The 26,115-nt window shown below is 41.6% G+C and overlaps 2 protein-coding genes across 6 annotated transcripts in view; both read left to right on the top strand.

Annotated features, from left to right (window-relative positions):
- Positions 1–26,115, top strand: part of LOC311039739 (NACHT, LRR and PYD domains-containing protein 3-like) — a 246,419-nt gene that overhangs the window by 138,440 nt on the left and 81,864 nt on the right. The gene's annotated exons all lie outside the window — the stretch shown is intronic.
- Positions 1,486–26,115, top strand: msrb3 (methionine sulfoxide reductase B3). Of its 5 annotated transcripts, none has more exons than XM_084049700.1 (7): positions 1,517–1,614; positions 7,189–7,422; positions 16,984–17,092; positions 18,673–18,750; positions 20,243–20,271; positions 22,630–22,727; positions 23,569–26,115. In XM_084049700.1, the coding sequence occupies exons 2-7, from the start codon at positions 7,317–7,319 to the stop codon at positions 23,749–23,751; spliced, it is 603 nt and encodes a 200-aa protein (XP_083905826.1). In that variant the 5' UTR covers positions 1,517–1,614; positions 7,189–7,316; the 3' UTR covers positions 23,752–26,115. The 5 variants fall into 5 exon arrangements, with proteins under 5 accessions (XP_083905827.1, XP_083905830.1, XP_083905826.1 ...); XM_084049702.1 differs by lacking the exon at positions 7,189–7,422 and adding an exon at positions 10,982–11,365 and having other exon boundaries at positions 1,521–1,614; XM_084049701.1 differs by lacking the exon at positions 7,189–7,422 and having other exon boundaries at positions 1,486–1,614.

Genomic DNA, 26,115 nt, shown 5'->3' with positions numbered 1-26,115 from the left:
TGAAGCAGGGACCCCTTAGCTGAGAGAGAGATGAAGCAGGGACCCCTTAGCTGAGAGAGAGATGAAGCAGGGACCCCTTAGCTGAGAGAGAGATGAAGCAGGGACCCCTTAGCTGAGAGAGAGATGAAGCAGGGACCCCTTAGCTGAGAGAGACAGATGAAACAGGGACCCCTTAGCTGAGAGAGACAGATGAAACAGGGACCCCTTAGCTGAGAGACAGATGAAGCAGGGACCCCCTAGCTGAGAGAGACAGATGAAGCAGGGACCCCTTAGCTGAGAGAGACAGATGAAGCAGGGACCCCTTAGCTGAGAGAGACAGATGAAGCAGGGACCCCTTAGCTGAGAGAGACAGATGAAGCAGGGACCCCTTAGCTGAGAGAGACAGATGAAGCATGGACCCCTTTTCATAGATTTCATAGAAATCTTCATAGACTTGTTTATTTAACAGACACTGATATGTTGGATTCATTCATGTTAAATGGGTGAATTAACCATGTGATACTGTCTGTCTGTCTGTCTGTCTGTCTGTCTGTCTGTCTGTCTGTCTGCATGAACATTAGTGAACATTTGAAACCAAATCCTTGCTTTTGGGGGTCTCTGGCACAACATATTTTCAGATGGGGGTCGGCGGACAAATATTGATCAATTTGGGGTCCTTGACGTGAAAAGGTTAGAGAAGCTGATCTATAGAACAGACTGCATCATGAATTACTTTATAATGCTGCCTTGGTGACTGACTGATGACGTTTAGATGGAAGCCGGCTGCTGATTGGCTCCTGTGATGGGCTCACTATACTATAAAGCTGGCTGTCACCAGACCTGTCCTGTTGTTAGAATGACCATGGGTTAAAGATCTGTCTGTCTGTCTGTCTGTCTGTCTGTCTGTCTGTCTGTCTGTGTCTGTCTGTCTGTCTGTCTGTCTGTCTGTCTGTCTGTCTGTCTGTCTGTCTGTCTGTCTGTCTGTCTGTCTGTCTGTCTGTCTCTCTCTCTCTCTCTCTCTCTCTCTCTCTCTCTCTCTCTCTCTCTCTCTCTCTCTCTCTCTCTCTCTCTCTCTCTCTCTCTCTCTCTCTCTCTCTCTCTCTCTCTCTCTCTCTTGCTCATATTTGGAGATCTAAAAGAGAGCCAGTGGAATCTCCCATGATGCACTGGGGCATTACCTCACAATCAGGGATGCCAGGTCTGCTCATTATAAGTGCCTTTGGGCTTCTTTTTCTGTGTCACTTAATATTATTGGTGGTTGAGTTGCTTGTTTCTAAAGTTCTTAATTCGATTTGATTTTTTAAATAGCAGATCTAAAAGTTCACAATAATATACAAAATAAACACAAATGGTAGACCTGCAACAAATAACAATAAATGAATGAATACATTTAAAAAACGAAACAAAATAATAAAATAAAACAATGTGTGCTCCTTAGGGCTTGTTTTCATAGACCTGGCTAATGGGGTTCTGCTTGTTTCTCTCACAATATCTGGCAACCCTGACCGGGGGGCGGGGCCTCATCAACTGTGTTGTTGTGAGTCAGTCTGAACCAAATGAACTACACACCGTCCTGCTTCAGATACACACAAATGAGTGTCTGCGTGCTGCTGTTACAACTCATACTTCTAACAGGTATGTGTGTGTGTGTGTGTGTGTGTGTGTGTGTGTGTGTGTGTTTGTATGTTGTGTTTGTTTGTTGTTTGTTTGTATCAGTTGTGTGTCTTGTGTGTATTAAGCGGTAACCAAGGTTCACATGACGCAACCTGTCATGACGCAACTTGTACCTGGTGTTTGTTTTTTCTCCATTTACAGTCCTTACATCTACATAAAGGTTCACATTTCACATATAAAGTGCTGACCTCGTGGTCACGGATGTTGCAATCATACACGGGCCCTCAGAAATACCCGTATCTTCAGTTTTGTTCAATAAAAATCATTTTATTCTGATCGGCGGCCATTTTCTCATAGAGTTATAATGCAATCAGAGTGCAGTACACCTCCCAGCCGATAGGGTCAGGCAGGTGAAAACATGGAGAGATTTTTTTTTAAAATGGCCACCGATCGGATTAAAATGCTTTTTATTGAACAATACGGCAGATACGGGTACGTCTGAGGACCCGTACATAATTATAACATATGTGGCCATGAGGTAAACACTTTATATTTGAAATCTGAACATTTATGTAGATGTAGGGGTTGTAAATGGAGAAAAATACCCCAAAAACAGGTCGAAGTTCCTTCGACTTGATGATATCATGATATGACAGTCATGTTTCGGCTATGTAAAGTGTGTGTGTGTGTGTGTGTGTGTGTGTGTGTGTGTGTGTGTGTGTGTGTGTGTGTGTGTGTGTGTGTGTGTGTGTGTGTGTGTGTGTGTGTGTGTGTGTGTGTGTGTGTGTGTGTGTGTCATCTGATCTGATACATTGTGTCAACACTAACAGGCTGTCACTCAGAGGTTATATCATGTTACTTGGCGAGGTCACCCATTTCGATAGGTCACACATATCTGTGCAACTGTTTACGTTTTATAACGTCCTCATGTTACACTAACCTGTGACGTCATCAGGTTGTTGCAGACCTAGCCTTTAGATCTAAACTATCATAGATGCATTTTATAGTCTGACTTTTACTTTAGTCTCTATAAGTCTTAGCTCCACCCCCCCCAGTTTACCCTGGAATGTCATCAGTAAAGCCCGTATTCCTCCAAACATGTACAAATGTAAAATATAAGGTGTTTACCCACTTGACCCAAATGTTAACTAAGTATACGGTGTGTTTGTGTAATGTATTAGTTCATATTATTCAATAAAGAAGTGTTTTAATCCCGTCTGTGGCCGATTCTGTAAGAAGCTCCCAAAGGGCGGTAGTGACGGGACGCATCAGGTGAAAGCTGGAATTACACTCAATGTAAACATCAAGTAAACGAGGGGGTTCGGCTACAGACGGGATTAAAACACTTCTTTATTGAACAATATGGACTAATGCATAACACAAATACTCCGGACACCTAGTTAACATTTGGGCCAAGCGGGTAATTACCTTATATTTAGCATTTATACATGTTTGGAGAAATACGGGCTTTACTGGTGACATTCCTGGGCAAACTGGGGGGTTGGAGCTAAGACTCTCGTAGAGATTTAAAAAATGACAAAGTCGATGAATTACTTGATAGTCTTTATCTAAGGCTATAGTAACTAATGTTTTATAAGTTACAATTAAACCTTTGGCGTCATCAGGTTGTTTCAAACCCTTAAAATAAGTGTTAAATAGCTCTATATTGTGATAATCATTACTATAGAGTGTTTGTTCAGTAACAGTGTTAAATAGCTCTATATTGTGATAGTAATCATTACTATAGAGTGTTTGTTCAGTAACAGTGTTAAATAGCTCTATATTGTGATAATCATTACTATAGAGTGTTTGTTCAGTAACAGTGTTAAATAGCTCTATATTGTGATAGTAATCATTACTATAGAGTGTTTGTTCAGTAACAGTGTTAAATAGCTCTATATTGTGATAGTAATCATTACTATAGAGTGTTTGTTCAGTAACAGTGTTAAATAGCTCTATATTGTGATAGTAATCATTACTATAGAGTGTTTGTTCAGTAACAGTGTTAAATAGCTCTATATTGTGATAGTAATCATTACTATAGAGTGTTTGTTCAGTAACAGTGTTAAATAGCTCTATATTGTGATAGTAATCATTAATGATTACTATCACAATATAGAGCTATTTAACACTGTTACTGAACAAACACTCTATGGTATAGAGTGTTTGTTTAGTAACAAACAGGAAATACATGTTCAGGTCGGGATACCAATTTCCTCCAATCAAGAGAGAGAACTCAGTCAGGATACAGACTAAACAAACAGAAGTGATGACACAGAAATGAGCAGACACACACGCACACACACACGCACACACACACGCACACAACTGGAACACTATAACATTGGACGCTGATTAAATGGGTACTCTCTCCTGATTGGCTGAATTTGGCAACCTGCCTGGAAATGTATTTTGTGTTTTATTAAAGAGCTGGAGAGACAATATAGAGCTTTAACTTTTTAATGACAACGTTTTTGTTTTAATCCAAAAAGAAAACTTTCCCCTCAACTCCACTTCAAATCTTTAAATATATATATATTATATATATATATATATATATATATATATATATATATATATATATATTATTTTTTTTTAAAGCAAAATGATTAACTCCGATCCATGCTTCTGGGGGGTCCCTGGATCAACATATTTTGAGATGGGGGTCCGCGGCCAAATACATATCATTATGGGGGGTCCTGGACATGTAAAAGTTGGAACACTGATATAGCAACATACTGTTAGGATTTAGAAAACATGTTTAGCCTGCGGACCCCCATCTCAAAATGTTTTGTTCCAGGGACCCCCCAGAAGCAAAGATTTGAGTTACAAATGTTTGCTTCAAAAAAAAAATATATATATTCAAAGATTTGCTGACATTTTCACGATTTTTCAAGCTTGTAGATCTGTTATTTTTGAATAGCCAAACACATTTGAACCCGTTGAAAACAGGTAGTTTTCATCACAAAAATAAACAAACTGAGTTAGAAGTGTTTTTCTAAAAATCCTATAGTTGGGGAGGACGGATGTTTGTTTTTTGGAATGACGTCACATCAGTCTACTGCTTCTCTGAGTGACCATGAATCATTCCTAAGCTGTGTTTGTGGAATTTAAAAAATAAATACATTTGATAATAGAAGGCAGGGTAATGTGTTAAATGGAATGTGACCCCGGTCAGGTTGCCAGGTTTGGTCAGGTCTGGATGCCATAGTTTCAGCATTCAGCCTGTCATTCTCTCTACTCAATGAGAGCTTATTGTGTCTGACAACAATAAGCTCTGCTTACTGTTCAACGCAGGAGGCGCACACACACACACACACACACGCACACGCGCACGCGCACACGCACGCACACGCGCACACAGACACACACATCAACATCAATACTGCAATGTAAACATTTTCCCTGTTACAAGTTAGTAAAAGTAAGTATTCAACATGTACTTGAGTAAAACTACAGAAGTATTGGTATCAAAATGTACTTAAAAGTACCAAAAGTAGTATTATGCAGAATGTCCCATTTCACAAGTTATCATAATTATGTCTAAAGATTATACACATTGAGAGGCTCTGTTAGAAGACTCCACGACACTGTGTGTGTGTGTGTGTGTGTGTGTGTGTGTGTGTGTGTGTGTGTGTGTGTGTGTGTGTGTGTGTGTGTGTGTGTGTGTGTGTGTGTGTGTGTGTGTGTGTGTGTGTGTGTGTGTGTGTGTGTGTGATGTTGCCTTGTTGTTGTCTTGTTAGTTTTTGAGTTTTTCTTTCCTTTTGTTGTGGTTTCTTCAACATGAAGGCCTGTATGTTTTCCTCTTTCCCTCTACGGCACATATATTGAACCCAATGATTGAATGTGTTATTAATGTGCAGAAAAAACAACAAAACAAAGTTTAAAATTAAATAATTATGTCTAAAAATGTTTTGAAAACAGCAGATCTACAAGCTCACAACGCGTCGCATTGCGACGCGTTGCGAGCTTGTAGATCTGCTATTTTCAAATAGCCAAAGTTTAATAGCCAATGTTAGAGCGTCTCAAACGCTGCCTGTGTTTAAATCACATTTGAAAACTTGTACTCCTTGGCGTTTAAACATTCAGATTGAGAGTTGTTGTTGTTTCCTCCTGCTTTGTGTCTGATGTTGTCCTGTTTATTGTGTTGTTTTGCTCCTGTTTATTTTAGTATTGTGTTAATGAGTGTTATTACAGCACTTTGGTTCATCACTGTTGTTTTAAATGTGCTCTATAAATACAGTGGATTGGATTACACACACACACACACACACACACACACACACACACACACACACACACACACACACACACACACACACACACACACACACACACACACACACACACACACACACACACACAGCCTTCAGTATGTTGTGTTAAACAGCTTGTGAAACGCTCCTTACGAAATGATTAGACTTTGGTCTGAAATGTATTACGCCGATTAAAACACAAACAGTTTTCTCACTCAACAGTAATGTGAATATCTTTCTGTGGTTTTGTCTGCTCTGAGGACGCTATTGTTAAATGATTATGACGATATGACGAACCCCCCCGACAGATTCAAGCAGAGAGCAGAATCAGTTCTTGAGAGATTATCAACTCCTACAATATGATTATTTAACCACATATACTAACTCCTTTTATTACACAGCTTGGTTGAATGCTCGATTCTGATTGGTCAGTCATCGGTCATTATTTCTGGATAATGACCGATGATAATGACCGGTGAGACCGACGAGGAAACTGTGTAATCAGAGACTACAGAACACCTGCTCATATCAACCTGCGCTGCTTGGTTTTATGCTTTATCTAACATGACAGCCATGTAAACAAACACACCATGTCATTTACAACTAAACGTTGCTCTCAAGAATGTTTTTGAAAACATTTGAAGTGAGAAATAGACGATGCAATGACCGAAAAGTCATTCTATTTGATCCACTACACTTCCTTGTTTATCGTGGCACAACAACGGGGGAATACCAAAACGCTCGGTCCAAAACACAGTCGCCCCGGGGCAAATCCGGCGGTATTACAGGCAAATCGGCAGTAAATAGAATGGGGGGCGAGTGTGTTTTGGGGCGAGTTTTTTTCCATTTCGTCATTTGTTTTTGCGAGGCGAACTTGTCCGCCCAGCCCAATACTTATGGAATACTTTCATTGCCGTAAGCAAGGAAATACTTCGTTTTGTTGTTACTTTTGGGTAAATGTATTTATGTATTTATTAAGTAGCCGTGTAATAAGCGGGATAATGCATGGGGAGGTAGTCATTATTGAAATTTAAAGCCCTTCAGGGCGATTAACCACCGAGGCGAAGCCGAGGGCTTTAAATTTCAATAATGACTACCTCCCCATGCATTATCCCTTGCTTAGCCTGTCTGTCTGTCTGTCTGTCTGTCTGTCTGTCTGCCTGTCTGTCTGTCTGTCACTGTTGACCTGATCAGTCTCACCACTAGATGGGTCCACACACACACACACACACACACACACACACACACACACACACACACACACACACACACACACACACACACACACACACAAAGAGTGATCTAACTAACTTCTCTCTCTCTCTCTTTCCCTTCTTAGCTTGAACCTCTCGGTGAGTGTGCGTGTTAGTGAGTGTGTGTTAGTGTGTGAGTGTGAGTGTGAGTGTGAGTGTGTGTGTGTGTGTGTGTGTGTGCGTGTGTGTGTGTGTGTGCGTGTGCGTGCGCTCCATGGCTCTCTTCCTCATCAGACGCATGGCTCGCGTGGCCACGCCCCTCCTGCTTGGGCCCCGCCCCCGCTTGGCCACGCCCCTCCGCTATCCGGGCTCTCTGATAGGTAGAGTAAAACGACCAACCCCGGCTGACCATTTAAAGCCGTTCAGATGGACCGCGGTGTAAAGTAACTAAGTTTATTACACGGCTTGGTTGAATGCTCGATTCTGATTGGTCAGTCATCGGTCATTATTTCTGGATAATGACCGATGAGCTCTATAACGGACCGCTGTGTAATCAGAGACTCAGAACACCTGCTCATGTCAACCTGTGCTGCTTGGTTTTATGCTTTATCCAACATGACAGCCATGTAAACAAACAAACAACGTCATTTACAACTAAACGTTGCTCTCAAGAATGTTTTTGAAAACATTTGAAGTGAGAAATAGACGATGCAATAACCGAGAAGTCATTCTATTTGATCCACTGCGCTTCCTTGTTTATCGTGGCACAACAACGGGGGAATACCAAAACGCTCGCCCCAAAACACAGTCGCCCCGGGGCAAATCCGGCGGTATTACAGGCAAATCGGCAGTAAATAGAATGGGGGGCGAGTGTGTTTTGGAGTGAGTTTTTATTTATTTTGTCATTTGTTTTCCAAGGCGAACTTGTCCGCCCAGCCCAATACTTATGGAATACTTTCATTGCCGTAAGCAAGGAAATACTTCGTTTTGTTGTTACTTTTGGGTAAATGTATTTATGTATTTATTAAGTAGCCGTGTAATAAGCGGGATAATGCATGGGGAGGTAGTCATTATTGAAATTTAAAGCCCTTCAGGGCGATTAACCACCTCGGCTTCGCCTCGGTGGTTAATCGCCCTGTCGGGCTTTAAATTTCAATAATGACTACCTCCCCATGCATTATCCCTTGCACATTTACTCAAGTACTGTACTGTAACTCATTTAGTGCCGACCAGCACAAAGAGTCTCCTTTGTGTCTCCTACCGGAACCGCTGCATACCGGCCCGCTGGTCATCACATTATTGTCTCAGGAACTTTTACTTTTAAGTAAAAGTATCAATACTGCAATGTAGAAATACTCCATTACAAGTAAAAGTCCAGAATTCAAAATGTAGTTGAGTAAAAGTACAAAAGTATTGGCATCAAAATGTACTACCAAAGTACAAGTACTAAAATGTTTGAGAATAGCAGATCTACAAGCTCACAACGCGTCGCATCGCAACGCGTTGTGAGCTTGTAGATCTGCTATTCTCAAATAGCCTAGGTATCAAACGGGGCTAAAGTGGTTAATGTGTGTTTTATAATATAATAACTGATAATTGCAAAGTAACTAGTAACTAAAGTTTTCTAATAATTGTAGCGGAGTAAAAGTACAATATTTGCCTGTGAGATGTAGTGGAGTAGAAGTAAAAGTATTGAAAATTCCAGTAAAGAAAAAAAGACTTCAAAATGATACTTAAGTGCAGTACTTGAGTACATGTACTTAGTTACTTTACACCGCTGGGATGTTTGTGTTAGTCTGGTTTGTTCATAGAGGATATTGGACAATAAGGTCATTTATCTTTATTTGTATTTATCCTAATGGAGTGTTTTACTTGTGCTTGAGTTTACAGAAGAACTTGAATTCATATAGGCTTCCTGAATCTCTGAATATATTCTTAAACTTGCTGTACTTTATGATAAAACTAAACTGTGTTTAGAACCACCTTGATAAAAAAAAAACTATATTTTGTCTCAGGTCAAATATTGATGCATTTAAACATGCCATTCATTTCGGTTAATTCATTTCAAAGGCTCTAATTAATTTGTTTTTTTTAATCGAGTCCCAGCCCTAATTATTATTATTTAGTATTATTGTCAATATACAGCACATATTATTAACATTTTAAAGTTGTGTTCTTTCACATCAGGACAAAATAATAATTATTAGACTAACCCCACCCATCAATTCAATTGTCATGAGAAAACACACATTTACATTAACCAAAGCAAACGTGGAACAAAACAAACAAAACAATATGCAAATAAATATGACATACAGTATTCATACTGTATCTCCCAGACTCAACCCCCTTATTGTTGATCTTTAAAGACCCCTCATGTTTAGTCTCAACATTCTTTAGACATAAACATAAACAAAACCATATTTTTGTTTAGCTACCTTTCCATCAAAGTGGCCCCTACTGTTGAAACTTCTACATGCTTTTTTATACTTTGGCTTTTAATCCAGTTTGGACTAAAGTCTCATTGATCGTAGTCGATGTTTCACTTTTCTTTTTTCATGGGTTTAGATTTTGTATTTATTTTACATTATTTTATCTTACTTTTTACTATGTACCGGTACTACTTTTTCAATAGTTTGTTTTAATGTTGTTTCTCTTTTGCAGCACTTTAGAAACGTTGTGTTTGTAAAATGTGCTTTTTATATATATAAATACATACATTGGATTGGATCTCTTTCAGCTTAGTTTCTATTCTTAGTTTAGTTTCTATTCTTAGTTTATATCTCACTTTGAGGAGCACTAACGTGGCTACATGCTACATGCTACATGCTACATGCTCCCAGATCAACACAGATCTAAACAGCATACAGGCCTTGTTAACAGGATGGGGGCGGGGCGGCTATAGCTGAGTGGTTAGAGAGCCGGCCCGGGCAGCCAGAGGCCCTGGTTGTGCGGGTTCGATTCCAGGCCAGCAATGTGTCCATGTGTGTCCCTTGAGCATGACTTCTAACCACTAATAGAATGTCTGCTCTACATGTTAATGAGCTCCTAACCACTAATATAATGTGTCCTACATGTTAATGAGCTCCTAACCACTAACAGAGACATTATCTGCTCCTACATGTTAAAGTAATACAATGCTGGTCCACACAAATAACGATTTTTAGCAGCCTCTGCTGGTCATTACCATCACTGCAGGCCGTTCGTTTATTCCTGCGTTACCCAGAATTCCATTTGTTTTCACCGGAAGATGGAAGTGTTTCAAAAAGCGTTCTTTTATTTGTTTTATACTATCTGTGGATCGTTTCTCTTAGCCAGGGGAGCTTTAGTTACTGTGAGCTGTGTTTTCTTTTGCTGTTGTTTTTCCATCTTCAAATCCTACAATCTCTTAAAAACAGTGTGAGATTCCTTTTTGTTATTAGCACGCTAGTTCCTGGCCAAACAGGAAACCGGTGTTTTTCCGTTTTCCGGCCGGATGACGTCATTTTCGCGGGAATGACTACCCTAGCCACCGTTTCAATAGAAAATATGTTTATAAAAGGCTTTCGGGGCTGAAATTCATGGAGTGGGTGTTGTGAAACATTTTGCCACTCACAAAATATATACAATTTAACTTTTGTTTTTTAGTTTTGTTGAAAAGGTTACCTAGTATTACTTTAATGTTATAAAATCTGATCATTTTGAAAAAAATAATGGAAAAATCTTGAATGTGTTTGAAAAGAATCTTGAATAATTGCGATTTTTTTTTTTACTCAAATCTTCTCGTCTGGGGGGTCCCTGGGGGGCATACATTATCATTTTGGGGGTCCTTGTGAGAACCGCTGGTCTATATGGGTCTTCAACAGGGGGTCCGGGGCCCCCCAGGAGTCTGATAACTCTGCTGTCTCGACCCTTGACCTCTGTTGTGTATTTCTTGTTGTCTTCCCCCCCCCCCTCCAGTGTGACCCCTCCCCCTCTCTCTCTCTCTCTCTCTCTCTCTCTCTCTCTCTCTCTCTCTCTCTCTCTCTCTCTCTCTCTCCTGCTCTGTGATTGGAGGAGCTGTTGGTTGCTTCTAAGTGGTTCGTCAGGTTGTGGGGGTGGTCTCTCTCTCTCTCTCTCTCTCTCTCTCTCTCTCTCTCTCTCTCTCTCTCTCTCTCTCTCTCTCTCTCTCTCTCTCTCTCTCTCTCTCTCTCTCTCTCTCTCTCTCTCTCGGTGGTCTCTCTACCTTCAGGCTTGGTGGTCCGAGCATCATCATCTTCATCCTCATCATGTCGGGCTTCAATCTGCTCCACCTGATCAGCAAGAGTCAGCCTGTAGCACTAAGACCATGCGGACTGCCCTCAGGTCCTAACCCCGCCCACTGGGTGCTGTGTGCTGTGTGCTCTAACCCCTCCCACTGGGTGCTGTGTGCTCTAACCTCACCCACTGGGTGCTGTGTGCTCTAACATTCACCTACCTAACATGCACCGGGTGCCTCTAACCTGCACCCATGAGGTGCTGGGTGCCTCCAGTGCCTCTGAGGGTGGATTCAGACTATGGTCGTGGGTGCTGCACGCCGGACCACTGGTCAGATGTTGTCACAGTGTGAACGGTACCGTACCGTTCCCCGGAACAGATCACCGCACCGTACCGTACCGTACCCGGGTCTCGGGTCCGATAGGCTCTATGCACAGCAGCCATTTTGGAGAAAAATTGGGCCTCTTCTGACTTCCTTCACAGGTGTTACCAATGATACTAATGAAGGCTCTGTTCCATACTGGTCAAACAGAGTCAGGGTGCTGATGTTGTGCATGTTGGCTCACTAGAAACACTAGTGGGTCTCAAAGTGTGGTCCAGGGACCCTCATGGTTCCTTGAGAGGGTGTAACTCTGAGAGTGTACAAATGGAACCAAATGGACCCGGGAGGGTCCATTTGGTTCCATTTGTACACTCAGAGTTATGGGGGTCCTTGAAATTAAAAAGTTTGAGAACCACTGTGTTAAACTAAATGGAACAGAGCCTTCATTAGTGTCATTGGTAACACCTGTGAAGGAACCAAGGAAGGGGCCCAATTTCTGTCCAATATGGCTGCTGTGCATAGAGCCTATTGCTGCGTACTCGGGAACGGAACGCTGCGACGTGAAGCCATCCGTACGGGATGCACCGGATGGGAAATTCTTGGCCGAAACCGAATGCCGAAAATAGAAAACAGTTGGCCGAAAACCGAAAGGCTGAATATGATAAATATATATACATATATATAATGAATTTATTTGTTTACCAATGTTGATCAGCTACCTGATTATGGCAAAACTTAACTTAAATAATAATTTATGGGTCCATATTATGGGTCCATAAAACATTTATTTAGCACTTTTGAATGCATACATTAATTCCAGACTGACTGCTGAAAGATTGTAAAATGTAAACATTTATATAATTGCATAATAATACTATTCCACATTTTATTCCAAGATTTTTTTAAATAGCTTTTTGTGTCTTTCGGTGATATTTTTTCGTCGTTAAAACCCTTTCGGCCGAAAAGCCGAAAATGCATTTTTTAACCATTATCGTCCGATATGTTTCATGGCCGAATATTCGTTGCATCCCTAATCCGTACCAACAGCAGGAAGTGGACTGCTAATCATATCATTTATATATTTTTATAACGACACATTATTTGACCTGGGTTTTATTGTACATTCTCATAGTTCTACTTGAATGTTGACAAGAAATAATAATCCTGCTAGTGTTTGAGTAGCGCGAGCCGTGAAAAAACAAACAAAAAACACATGTGTAGCGAGTGATGCCGCTAGGATAAATATACCAAGGATTAGTCTGTAACGTCACTGCTAAAATACCAAGGATGCGTCAGTGACTCATTTCAGACAACTTTACATTGCGATGTTTCAAAGACTATCAACTCACACACTGCTTTGGTTGTGTATTGTTGTTCTGTTAATATTATAACGTCAGGAACACAGTCAAACTTTATTATTCACTCTAAACTCTTACTGTGACTCTTCTTCTGTGACATGATATTCTCGATCTCCCAAAGCCCCATAGTCCACGGCGCCCCCATGAGGCACCTAAGTACCATTACAGTTGAATTGAAGCGTACGATTGTAGAAGAATCCTGGGCAGTGTGAATGCTGGCCAGCGGGGAGAGGACAATCGTACTCGGGAACGGTTTGAATCAATCGGACTCAGTCTGAATCCGCCCTAACCTGCACCCATTGATCATGCTACTTTATCATTTCCGCAAAGCTCTGTAATGTAAGCTAAGCTAATAGCTGCGTTGGCTATAAGGTACTTTGTACCCTAAATGTATTCCTGTAAGGCAGCAAATTGTGTTACAATGTTGCAGACTGCAGTATTGCTGGCTCGGTAACAGGATAGGTGGGCACTGGGCACCAAGGAAGACTGGGCCCCTCGGTGTTAAATTGGCATTTTTTCCCCAAATGTAAAACATTTTAATATTTGGAAAATGTTTTAAAGTATACATCATACATAGGCAACTGGCGGCCCGGGGGCCACATGCGGCCCCCACCTTCACTTAATGTGGCCCCCACCTTCACTTACTGCGGCCCGCAGGTTAATATGGGAATAGTGATATATTATTGATTTCAGCGGTTACAGTGCCAAACATGACCCGCTTTAATGACTTCAGTCTATATCAGTAGCTTAATGACTACTATTACAATGATATTGTCTTTTTTATGTCCAATGGATTTGTATTTAAGTTCATACAAATGCATTTGAAATTAAATAAAAATGTTACTTTTCAGGATTCCAATTAAAAAATAACAACAATTAATTCAGGATCCCAATTCAAAAATAGCAAAAATAGACGATCTACAATCGGCTATTTTTGCACACCGAGTGCACACTATGAGCTTGTAGATCTGCTATTTTTGAAAAATCTTGAACCTTTTTTTTTTTTCTTTTTTTTTTTTAAACTGTTAGGATTTAGAAAACATTTTTAAGAATGGCCTCAGGTCTTAATGGGTTAACTTAGGACCATCAGGTCTTAATGGGTTAACTTAGGACCATCTCATTTTTTTACATTTTACACAAAATAGCCAGTTTTCATGGAGCTGCCACCGGTCCTGTATCCACTGTCTCATAGAGGATGTAAACGTGTGACCCCTAGTGGCCGAATGTTGTCTAACACTCCTTCATTCTGACTGAATGGAGCGTTTTGGTTCAAATGTGTTTCTAATATAAATGTGTGTGTGTGTGTGTGTGTGTGTGTGTGTGTGTGTGTGTGTGTGTGTGTGTGTGTGTGTGTGTGTGTGTGTGTGTGTGTGTGTGTGTGTGTGTGTGTGTGTGTGTGTGTGTGTGTGTGTGTGTGTGTGTGAGATAACGTCGTCAGCTATGACCAACCAACAGAGGTGTAAAGTTACTAAGTACATTTACTCAAGTACTTTACTTAAGCACAATTTTGAGGTATTTTGACTTTACTAGAGTATTTCAGTCCGAGCCGGTCGGTCGGTCGATCAACATTTTTAACTCAAATCTGTGCTTCTGGGGGTCCCTGGAACAACATATGTTGAGATGGGGGTCCCTGGAACTTTGTTGATTTAGATTATTATTACAAAACATACATTAACCACTTCAGCCCTATATACATTTCTGCCATTTAAAAATAGCAGATCTACAAGCTCACAATGCGACACATTGTGAGCTTGTAGATCTGCTATTTTGAAAATATTATGTATACATTTTTAACTTGTGAAATGGGACACAGTACTTTTGGTACTTTTAAGCACATTTTGATAGCAAGTAAATTTTTTATTCCGGACTTTTACTTGTAACAGAGTATTTCTACACTGCAGGATTGATACTTTTACTTAAGTAAAACATGCGAGTACTTTTTCCACCACTGTAGAAGACAGTTGTAGAATCCTCAGATCTTAAAGGGTTAACCCCTAACAAATAGCTCTCTGCTGCCCCCTCCTGCATGCTGTGTGTAATTATTATTACTAATATTTATCTGTAGATGTTATGTTTGATCCATAAATAATCCATAAGGTTACAGACTGCCTGTTCATCCTTACTGTTCATAGCTTTTCCTTTTTTCATTATTATTATAAAAACATTTAGTAGTAAAAATAGCATGACTTTAATGTGACTCTGTAGGGCAGAGCAGCATGTTGTGGTGCCACAGATAGAAAACATTTGTTTTTCCCCCATAGAGACTTACCTACAATATTTATATCAAGAGAGAGAGACACACACACACACACACACACACACACACACACACACACACACACACACACACAGACAGACAGACAGACAGACAGACAGACAGACAGACAGACAGACAGACAGACAGACAGACAGACAGACAGACAGACAGACAGACAGACAGACAGACAGACAGACAGACAGACAGACAGACAGACAGACAGACAGACAGACACAGAGATAGAGACACAGACAGACAGACACAGAGATAGAGACACAGAGATAGAGACACAGACAGACAGACACAGAGATAGAGACACAGAGATAGAGACACAGACAGACAGACACAGAGATAGAGACACAGACAGACAGACAGACAGACAGACAGACAGACAGACAGACAGACAGACCGACCGACACAGAGATAGACAGACAGACAGACAGACAGACAGACAGACAATCCATTCGTTTGACAGGTTAAAATCAGCAGGTGGGCGTGGCTTTATAATCAGGATGTGGCAAAAATGTGCTAATTTACCCTGACCTCCACCTGACCCCTGAGAGCCCTAACCCACATAATGTGTGTGTGGGGGGGGGGGGCACATTCCTGGCAAAAAGCTCGCGGGGGATTTTCTCTGAACACACACACACACACACACACACACACACACACACACACACACACACACACACACACACACACACACACACACACACACACACACACACACACACACACACACACACACACACACGCACGCCAGTGGTGTATAGTAACTAAGTACATTTACTCAAGTACTGTACTTAAATACAATTTTGAGGAGCCCCGCCCTAACCCCCAGATATTTTCTGGGCTCTCACCTCCAAGAACAGAGGAAGAGCTGAGGGGTCTCAACGAGGGGGTCCTCAGAGTTACTACAGGATGGGGGCGTCAGATCTCAGTGTGTGATTGGATGTATTTTACATGAACCACTTGAACCCTAATGTCTCTGTTCTGACTGAACTTTGACCATTAAGAGCTTTGGTCTAGAAGCTATAGACTTTGATCTAGTTTGAGTTATTAGTCTTTAAAAAGTCATTTAGTTTTAGTCATTAACATTTTAGTCTTTATTTGTTGATGAAACTGACAAACATATTTGTTAATCATAACCAGTGGTGGAAAGTAACTAAGTACATTTACTCAAGTACTGTACTTAAGTACAATTTTCTTTACTTGAGCATTTCCAATTTCCAATACTTGTACTTCTACTCCACTACATCTCAGAGGCAAATATTGTACTTTTACTCCACTACAATTATTTGAAAACTTTAGTTACTAGTTACTTTTCAGATATAAATGATGATATCATGAAACATACATTAACCACTTTAACCCTATTTTATAACTAGGCTATTTGAAAATAGCAGATCTACAAGCTCACAATGCGACGCGTTGTGAGCTTGTAGATCGGCTATTTTCAAATATTTTAGTACTTTTACTTTTGGTACTCTAAGTACATTTCGATGCCAACACCTTTGTACTTTTACTCAAGTAAATTTTGAATTCTGGTCTTTTACTTGTAACAGAGTATTTCTATAATGCAGTATTGATACTTTTACTTAAGTAAGAGTAAGAGTACTTTTTCCACCACTGATCATAATTTAGTTTTAATGTAGTTTACACAGTAATATGCTTATAGATCCACTCACATGCTTTGTTTGTCTCGTAGTAAATCAATAACTTCTCTGAGTGTTAGTGTGTGTGTGTGTGTGTGAGGTCTGACTGACAGCTGGTTGTTTAACCCTTTCAGGAGCATGTCGGACCAAGAAGACGTACCCGGTCCGCTTCACCCAGGAGGAGCTGAGGAAGAGGCTGACGCCCATGCAGTACCATGTGACCCAAGAGAGAGGCACCGAGAGGTATGAGCCTTAACCCATTAAGACCTGGAACTGTGTCATTTTTAGATTTGAGCTAAAAAGCATTATTTTACACTTTGGCTATTCAAAAATAGCAGATCTACAAGCTCATAGCGCGGCACCGAGTGCCGCGCTATGAGCTTGTAGATCTGCTATTTTTGAAAAATCGCGAAAATATGTGCAAATCTTTGAATATATATATTTTTTAAGCGAACATTTTTAACTCAAATCTTTGCCTCTGGGGGGTCCCTGGAACAAAATATTTTGATGGGGGTCCGCGGCCAAATACATATGATTTTGCGGGTCCTTGACATGAAAAAGATTGAGCACCACTGATATAGAAACATACGTTTTTCAGAAAACTGTTGAGATTTAGGAGACATGTAGAATCGGCTTCAGGTCTCAATGTCTCTTTAACTGCTAGAAAAAAACATTGTCTATAGACAATAGAGTCCAGAAATCCTGACGTCACTCGTTCATCCTCTGGTTCATAAAGTAATGTCTCTATGGAGAATAACATTGGGTCATCTTAGAATCGTCTCATAATAAGAATTGTGGTCCAAAAATAAACAAACTGTGTCGGCGATATTGTCAGGGAGGAGGTTCTGTATCGTTTATGATAGTCAGTCACTTATATTTGATACTGTCTGTTTCTGGACAAAATTTAACTCATTCGGTGAAGTAACATTATGGTTTTCTCACCGTCAGTTGATGCTTCATATCCATAAGAGTCAAACCGAATTTGACCCACTTTTTTACCTTGTAAACCTGTGATGTGAGAATAAACCTGATTCTGATTCTGATTCTGATTCTGACCACCGAGATCATTTGTTTATGTTTGGAACACAGTTCTTATTTGACGTGAAATTAAAAACGTCTATGGGATTCAGAACGGGGGGGGGGGGGAACCCAGGTAGGATGTGTACATTACGTCAGACTTCGGTGCTCTATAGCTGCGTGAGTAAAAGTATCAATACTGCACTGTAGAAATACTCTGTTACAAATAAAAGTCCGGAATTGAAAAGTAAAAGTACTCATTATGCAGAATGTCCCATTTCACAAGTTTTCAAACGTATAAAATGTCTGGAAGTCTTTTGAAAATAGCAGATCTACAAGCTCACAATGTGTCGCATCTCGATGCATTGTGAGCTTGTAGATCTGCTATTTTCAAATGAAATGGCCGAAATGTATACAGGGCTGAAGTGGTTAATGTGTGTTTTGTAATAATAATGCAAATCTACAAAGTAACTAGTAACTTCTAGTTACTTCTCTAAACATTATGTATTTTGTGAAGACAAACATGATGATGTGTCTGTCTGTCTGTCTGTCTGTCTGTCTGTCTGTCTGTCTGTCTGTCTGTCTGTCTGTCTGTCTGTCTGTCTGTCTGCCTGCCTGCCTGCCTGCCTGCCTGCCTGCCTGCCTGTCTGCCTGTCTGCCTGCCTGCCTGCCTGCCTGCCTGCCTGTCTGTCTGTCTGTCTGTCTGTCTGTCTGCCTGCCTGCCTGCCTGCCTGCCTGCCTGCCTGCCTGCCTGTCTGTCTGTCTGTCTGCCTGTGTGTCTGTCTGTCTGTCTGTCTGTCTGTCAGTGCGTTCAGAGGAGAGTTTGCAGACCATAAGGATGAGGGCGTGTACACGTGTGTGGTCTGCCACGCCCCTTTATTCAAGTAAGCTCTGACCGTGTGTGTGTGTGTGTGCGCGTGCGTGCGTGCGTGCGTGCGTGCGTGCGTGCGTGCGTGCGTGCGTGCGTGCGTGCGTGCGTGCGTGCGTGCGTGTGTGTGTGTGTACTCCATTTGTTGTACTTTTTGTACCCATTCAATCCTGGGACACATCTCTGTCATTTTAGATTTATTCAGCTATTAAAACATTTTAGATGTACAAGCTCATAGAGCAGCACCGAGTGCCGTGCTATGAGCTTGTAGATCTGCTATTTTCTTTGAAAAATCGTGAACATTTCTGCAAATCTTATATATTTTTTTCAACATGTGTAGAATATTCAGCTCCAGGGACCCCCCCAGAGGCAAAGATCTGAGTTACAAATATTTGCTTTAAAATATATATATTAAACGATTTGCACACATTTTCACGATCTTTCAAAAGAAATAGCAGATCTACAAGCTCATAGCGAGTGCCGTGCTATGAGCTTGTAGATCTGCTATTTTTGAAGAGCCAAAGAAATCTTAAAATGACACAGATGCTTCCCCGGATCGAATAATAATAATTAAGTAAAAGTATCAATACTGCAATGTAGAAATACTCTAATTACAGTTAAGAGTCTGGAATTCAAAATGTACTCGAGTAAAAGTACAAAAGAACCCTGCTCTACAGGGTCATTAGAGGTCACAGGGCGTGGTAGTGATGACACAGAGGAAGTGACTCAAAGCTTTTATTTTTTGTGTCTTTGTTGACATTTTTGTGGTCATTTTGGAGACACTTTGAACGTGACTCATCTCCCATAATAACTTCCTTTATTCTATGATCTATCATCTCTACTATGACTCATATTCTATTATGAATCATCTGTACTATGACTCATATCATATCATTACATATCAAACTGTTCTCCTTCAAGTCACACACAGTGTGACTTGAAGGAGAACAGTTTGATATTGTAGAGTTTAGCTTTATATATATCCAACATATTGGTAGATCTACAAGCTCATCTTAGATCTGCTAGATTTGAAAAATCGGGAAAATGTGTGCAAATCTTTGAATATATATTTTTAGAGCGAACATTTGAACTCAAATCTTTGCTTCTGGGGGTCCCTGGAACTAAATATGTTGAGATGGGGGTCCCTGGAACTAAATATGTTGAGATGGGGGTCCCTGGAACTAAATATGTTGAGATGGGGGTCTCTGGAACTAAATATGTTGAGATGGGGGTCCGGGGGCAAGTACATATAATCAGCCTCAGGTCTCAATGGGTGATTTAATACCGTCCAACAAGCCTAAATATATGTTTAAAGTGTCCAAAGAAACGTTCATTCATATTATGATTCATTCATATTATTATTAACTCATATTATTATTCATTCATATTATTATTAACTCATATTATTTTGTTTCATCAACTATACAGAGTTGTGATAAATGTCTACATTATAAATTGTAATATTTGACGTTGTTTGTTTGTTTGTTTGTTTGTTTTTCTCGTTGCAGGTCTGATACCAAGTTCGACTCAGGATCAGGTAGGTTGTTGATCTAGGCTGGTCAAAGTGTGGGGGGGGGGGGGGGGGGGGCAATGATAGCAGATCTACAAGCTCACGTGTCGCGTGAGCTTGTAGATCAGCTATTTTCAAAGAATCTTGGATTTCTTTTAATGAAGGCTCTAAGCATGTTCATATGTGGGTCCCTGCTCTAAGCCAGGGACCCCCTATTTGTGTCTTTTTACACACACACACACACACACACACACACACACACACACACACACACACACACACACACACACACACACACACACACACACACACACACACACACACACACACACACACACACACACACACACATGGCTCCATTCAATAAGACCCAGTGTTGGATTCTCCTTCTCTGACTCACAGAGATTCCTACATTCCCCTGGGAGAGTGTGTGTGTGTGTGTGTGTGTGTGTGTGTGTGTGTGTGTGTGTGTGTGTGTGTGTGTGTGTGTGTGTGTGTGTGTGTGTGTGTGTGTGTGTGTGTGTGTGTGTGTGTGTGTGTGTGTGTGTGTGTGTGTGTGTGTTCTGGGTTGGAGTGGAATTCCGTGGCTTTGTAGTTGGGTTGGTGGGGGAGGGGGGGCGTCCCACACTGAGGAGGGAGGAGGGGGGGGGGGTCTCTGAGAGAGAGAGAGAGAGGGAGAGAGAGAGAGACCACTTTTGCTCTGGCAATGTAAACGTATGTTTACTCCTGCTTATAAAGCTACTTTGAATTGAAATTGAGAGAGAAACAGACAGACAGACAGACAGACAGACAGACAGACAGACAGACAGACAGACAGACAGACAGACAGACAGACAGCATAGAGACAGACAGACAGACAGACAGACAGACAGACAGACAGACAGACAGCCAGCATAGAGACAGACAGACAGACAGACAGACAGACAGACAGACAGACAGCATAGAGACAGACAGACAGACAGACAGACAGCATAGAGACAGACAGACAGACAGACAGACAGACAGACAGCATAGAGACAGACAGACAGACAGACAGACAGACAGACAGACAGACAGCATACAGACAGACAGCATACAGACAGACAGACAGACAGACAGCATAGAGACAGACAGACAGACAGACAGACAGACAGACAGACAGACAGACAGACAGCATACAGACAGACAGCATACAGACAGACAGACAGACAGACAGCATAGAGACAGACAGACAGACAGACAGACAGACAGACAGACAGACAGCATAGAGACAGACAGACAGACAGACAGACAGACAGACAGACAGACAGACAGACAGCATAGAGACAGACAGACAGACAGACAGACAGACAGACAGACAGCATAGAGACAGACAGACAGACAGACAGACAGACAGTTGAATGAAACAAAAGGAACAAACCTGGGTTTTTAGGTGTGATCCTGTTTGGTCAGCAGAGGGCGCTGTTGTCCAGAGGCAGATTCATACAAATGTCCTCTAAAGCACTTTGTTCACAAACGTCTTCATGAACAAGGACCCCCAAAATGACCCCCCCCCCCCCCCCCCCCAATCTGAAAATGATGTATACCAGGGACCCGCAGAAGAACATCTACAAGTTTTTTTTTTAAACTCTTTCACTGCCAGACTTATTTCTGGCTGTGTTTGCCCAGTGCCAGGATTCTCTTACCTTTTCAAGTATATTCACAGAACAGTATGTATATTATACTATATATAGTATATATACTATATATAGTATAATATATTATTAGTATCTCCAGTATGACTGATCCCCTGATGGTCGCTAATCACTGAGGGTTTTCAGGTGTGGTTTAACACGTGTCAACAAGGTTTTTCTTTTTCTTTTTTACTTGTGATAACTCATTCTTGGCACTCAGGGCATTCAGAAAATACTCGTGATACCTCGTTCTTATATTCTAAAATATCAGATCTACAAGCTCACAGCGCGGCACAAAGTGACGCACTGTGAGCTTGTAGATCTGATATTTTGGAACAGCCAAAGTATGAAATCTAAAATGACGCTATTTGATGCTTTCCAGTTTTTAATGGGTCAAAAGCTGTGATGTAAGAAGTACTCTAAACGTATTACTTATAAGTAAAAGTATCGATACCACAATGCATCTGTTACAAGTCTCTGTACATTTTGACGGCAAATATTTATTTAGTTTTTTGTCGTTCTAAGTTTTGGGTGGGCCTGAATAACAATGGGTGGGCCCAGAAATATTCAATATGCCATTACATTACATTACATCATTAATTACTCTCTTAATACATTACTCTATTACATTACATAATACAATACCATCACAGTACATCATTTGTGAAAAGTAATCTGCATTGACCATCATAACATCCTTTTAAAGAGTTAACCCTATGTTTCCATGTTTCAGGTTGGCCGTCTTTCTTTGACCTGCTGAAAGAAGACAGTGTGTCCGTCACCGATGACTTCTCCTATGGGATGCACAGAGTAGAGGCTACATGTAATCAGGTAAATATCAGATTACTTCTCCTATGGGATGCACAGAGTAGCGGTTACATGTAATCGGGTAAATATCATCAGTTGACTGTATAACGGGTGTGTTCTATCCCTAGCCATAGCTCTCCCCTTCCTAACCATCCAGGTCTCATACCCCAGCTATCCTACTGGATACATGGAGGATTGGATGGAGTTTGTTCTTATTAACCAATGATAATGAGCCATACCAGTCTTATTAACCAATGATAATGAGCCATACCAGTCTTATTAACCAATGATAATGAGCCATACCAGTCTTATTAACCAATGATAATGAGCCACATAGGCGGCGGTGAAGGCTAGGGTAGGCTAAGCCTTCCCAAATGTTATGCTGGGAAATTCTGGGAATGAATAATAAATCAGTAAAATCAGGCAGAAATAGGAATTAAAAAACCTAACCCTAATCTAACCCTCAAGCTCCCCCGCTGCCTATGATGAGTCATACCAGGAAACAAAACAAAAGGTTAATGCACGACAGGATCAATGGAAGAGTAGGCCTACCATTAAAGCTGTCATGACTTTATCATGGTCCTTCAAACACGTATTAAAAGGTTTTAACTGAAAAATCCACTCCAGTGAGTACAGAGTGAACGATACGGTGGAGATCATGCTCCCCTTGTGGTTGTAATAGGGAGAGACATCGCTTTATTCACCCTGACATGTTGTACCCCATCATCTGTCTCATCTGTACATTAAGTAACGATTGTGTGTGTGTGTCTGTCTGTCTGTCTGTCTGTCTGTCTGTCTGTCTGTCTGTCTGTCTGTCTGTGTGCGTGTGCGTGTGCGTGTGCGTACGTGCGCGTGTGTGTCACAGTGCGGGTCCCACCTGGGTCACCTGTTTGACGACGGGCCCCGCCCCACAGGGAAGAGGTACTGCATTAACTCCGCCTCCCTGGCCTTCCAGCCCGAGGATGGCTCCTCCCCCGACGCCGCATCGTCGGCGTCGTCGGCCAGTAGCCCCGCCCACAGCGGTCCCGGGCAGAAGACGGACCTCTAAAAAAAATAAAAAATCACACCCAGTGTGAAGTGGGCGGTGTGTGGTCTGTCTGTCACAGAGAGAAGCAGACAGACAGGTGTGTGGTCATCACAACATGACTCACTTTAAAAAAAGGATAAATGACTTTTTTTAAGTCCATACTGCTATTCATAGGGCTGCACATGTGTCATGTGTTTCGCTAGCCAATCACAGTCCTGAATTTGCAAAGTCAGCCAATCACATGACAGTTAGTGGCGATGACACTAGCTGTAATGTGATTGGCTGACTTTGCAAAAGTATAGATTTGCATTAACAATGGAAGGGTTAGGGGGTACACAAATCTTTTGGTCGGTGTCCAAAACTCACTTATAGGGGGCGGCTACACCGCCCCAAAAATAAGAATTACACTGGGTGTCAATGTGGTGTCAGGGGTGTTCCTAAGGGGGGGCCCCCCATGCTGAGGGGGGCCCCCCATACTGAGGGGCCCCATGTTAAATAGATTGGTAGTTAGCAACCAAGCGGACAGTTACAGGGTTACTGAGTGTACAAATGTACCCAAAATGTCCATCTGTACACTCTCAGAGTTATTGGGGCGGGGGGGGGGGACAGGCAGTATGGGCCCCTCAACAGATAGGGCAGGAATTTCACGACGGCCACGGCCCTCTGTTGCCCCTGTGTTTGGCAGCCGTGTACACCTCGAAAAAAATAGATGCCCCAGGACCACAGTGGCCTCGATGCCCCGCCCCCCAGGGGCCACAGTGGCCTTGATGCCCCGCTCCCCCAGGGGCCACAGTAAGGCCTTGATGCCCCGCCCCCCGGGGCCACAGTGGCCTTGATGCCTGCCTGCCTGCCTTTGGCCTTTTTGCCCTCAGAAATCATCAACAACACCAACGGCCAAGTGGCCCCTAAAATGACAAAACGTCCGGCCTGGTTGTAACTACTTGAACAGAGATACGATTTGCATCGTGATACATGGACGATAGTCCTTCATTTATAGCAATACGATAACCCTCATACCTCCATACCCCCCGACCCCATACCCCCATACCTCCATACCCCCCGACCCCATACCCCCATACCCCCCGACCCCATACCCCCATACCCCCCAGTCAAAGCTGCCAGAAGCCTTACATTCAAATGTGCTTCACTGAAACTTGGGTTTTGTCCCAAATCACTTATGCGGGCTAAAACTCTTGATTATGCGGGTTCCAAATGGACCCCTACGTATGTGTGTAACTCTGAGAGTGTATGTGTACACTCTCAGAGTTATGGGGGTCCTTGAAATTAGAATTGTTTGAGAACCATTGTGTTACACTAAATGGAACAGAGCCTTCATTAGAGTCATAGGTAACACCTGTGAAGGAAGTAAGGAAGAGGTCCAGTTTCTTTCCAATATGGCTGCTGTGCATAGAGCCTGTTGATGGTGAACTGAGTAGTGTGCAAAGTTTTCATTATTTTGCCTATACGTTCACTATAATCCTGTACATGTAGCCCCCTACAGGCTGTAAGGAGTAGTGAATGAGGGACTGTACATGTAGCCCCCTACAGGCTGTAAGGAGTAGTGAATGAGGGACTGTACATGTAGCCCCCTACAGGCTGTAAGGAGTAGTGAATGAGGGACTGTACATGTAGCCCCCTACAGGCTGTAAGGAGTAGTGAATGAGGGACTGTACATGTAGCCCCCTACAGGCAGTAAGGAGTAGTGAATGAGGGACTGTACATGTAGCCCCCTACAGGCTGTAAGGAGTAGTGCATTGGGACACAACCTTGGCGTGTTAAATAGACCCTCCAGAAAAACGCGGGCAAAAATCTTTGATTATGCGATGAAGTATGCAGTTTTTTTTGCAATTTTATGCTGTGAAATTGCAGGAAGTTGCAAAATATGCAGAAAGTTGTGAAATATGCAGCAATATGCGAAATATGAGATATGCGAGAAGTTGCGAAAAATGCGAAATGTGTGAAAAGTTGCGAAATATGCGGAAATATGCGATGCAATTCGCATATTATGCAATGCGCATATTATGCGATGCTATGCGGCCTTTTTGAAAAAACGTTACCCCCGCATATTTATGCGGCATTTTGCTGATTATGCGGTAAATTCTGTGATCGCATAATCGCATTTTTCTGGAGGGTCTAGTTAAGTTTGAAACACTGTGACCTTTGACCTTATATCTAGAGCTGTTATATTATTATGAATGATAAATAATATATTTCTAGGTTTTTTTGATGATTACAATAAGTTAAAGTATTTTCTCATTAGAGGTGATTTGGAATTAGAATATAGGTTGTGTGCTTGTGTTTATTCTAATGAACCTTCTTTTCTCTGAAGTGATATTTGACACCGAGTTGATTTAATGAATAAACTTATGCAAAGTGCCAGTGATG

Source organism: Gymnoscopelus microlampas, assembly GCF_963454915.1.
Source record: "Gymnoscopelus microlampas genome assembly, chromosome: 23".
Classification (NCBI taxonomy): domain Eukaryota; kingdom Metazoa; phylum Chordata; class Actinopteri; order Myctophiformes; family Myctophidae; genus Gymnoscopelus; species Gymnoscopelus microlampas.
This window is presented reverse-complemented; position numbering and strand designations above follow the sequence as displayed.

Coding starts and splice junctions, on each gene's coding strand:
- msrb3 (XM_084049700.1), top strand. CDS start 7,317: ATGGCTCTCTTCCTCATCAGACGCATGGCTCGCGTGGCCACGCCCCTC. Junction 7,423..16,983: donor CTATCCGGGCTCTCTGATAG/GTAGAGTAAAAC, acceptor TAACCCTTTCAG/GAGCATGTCGGACCAAGAAG. Junction 20,272..22,629: donor CAAGTTCGACTCAGGATCAG/GTAGGTTGTTGA, acceptor TCCATGTTTCAG/GTTGGCCGTCTTTCTTTGAC.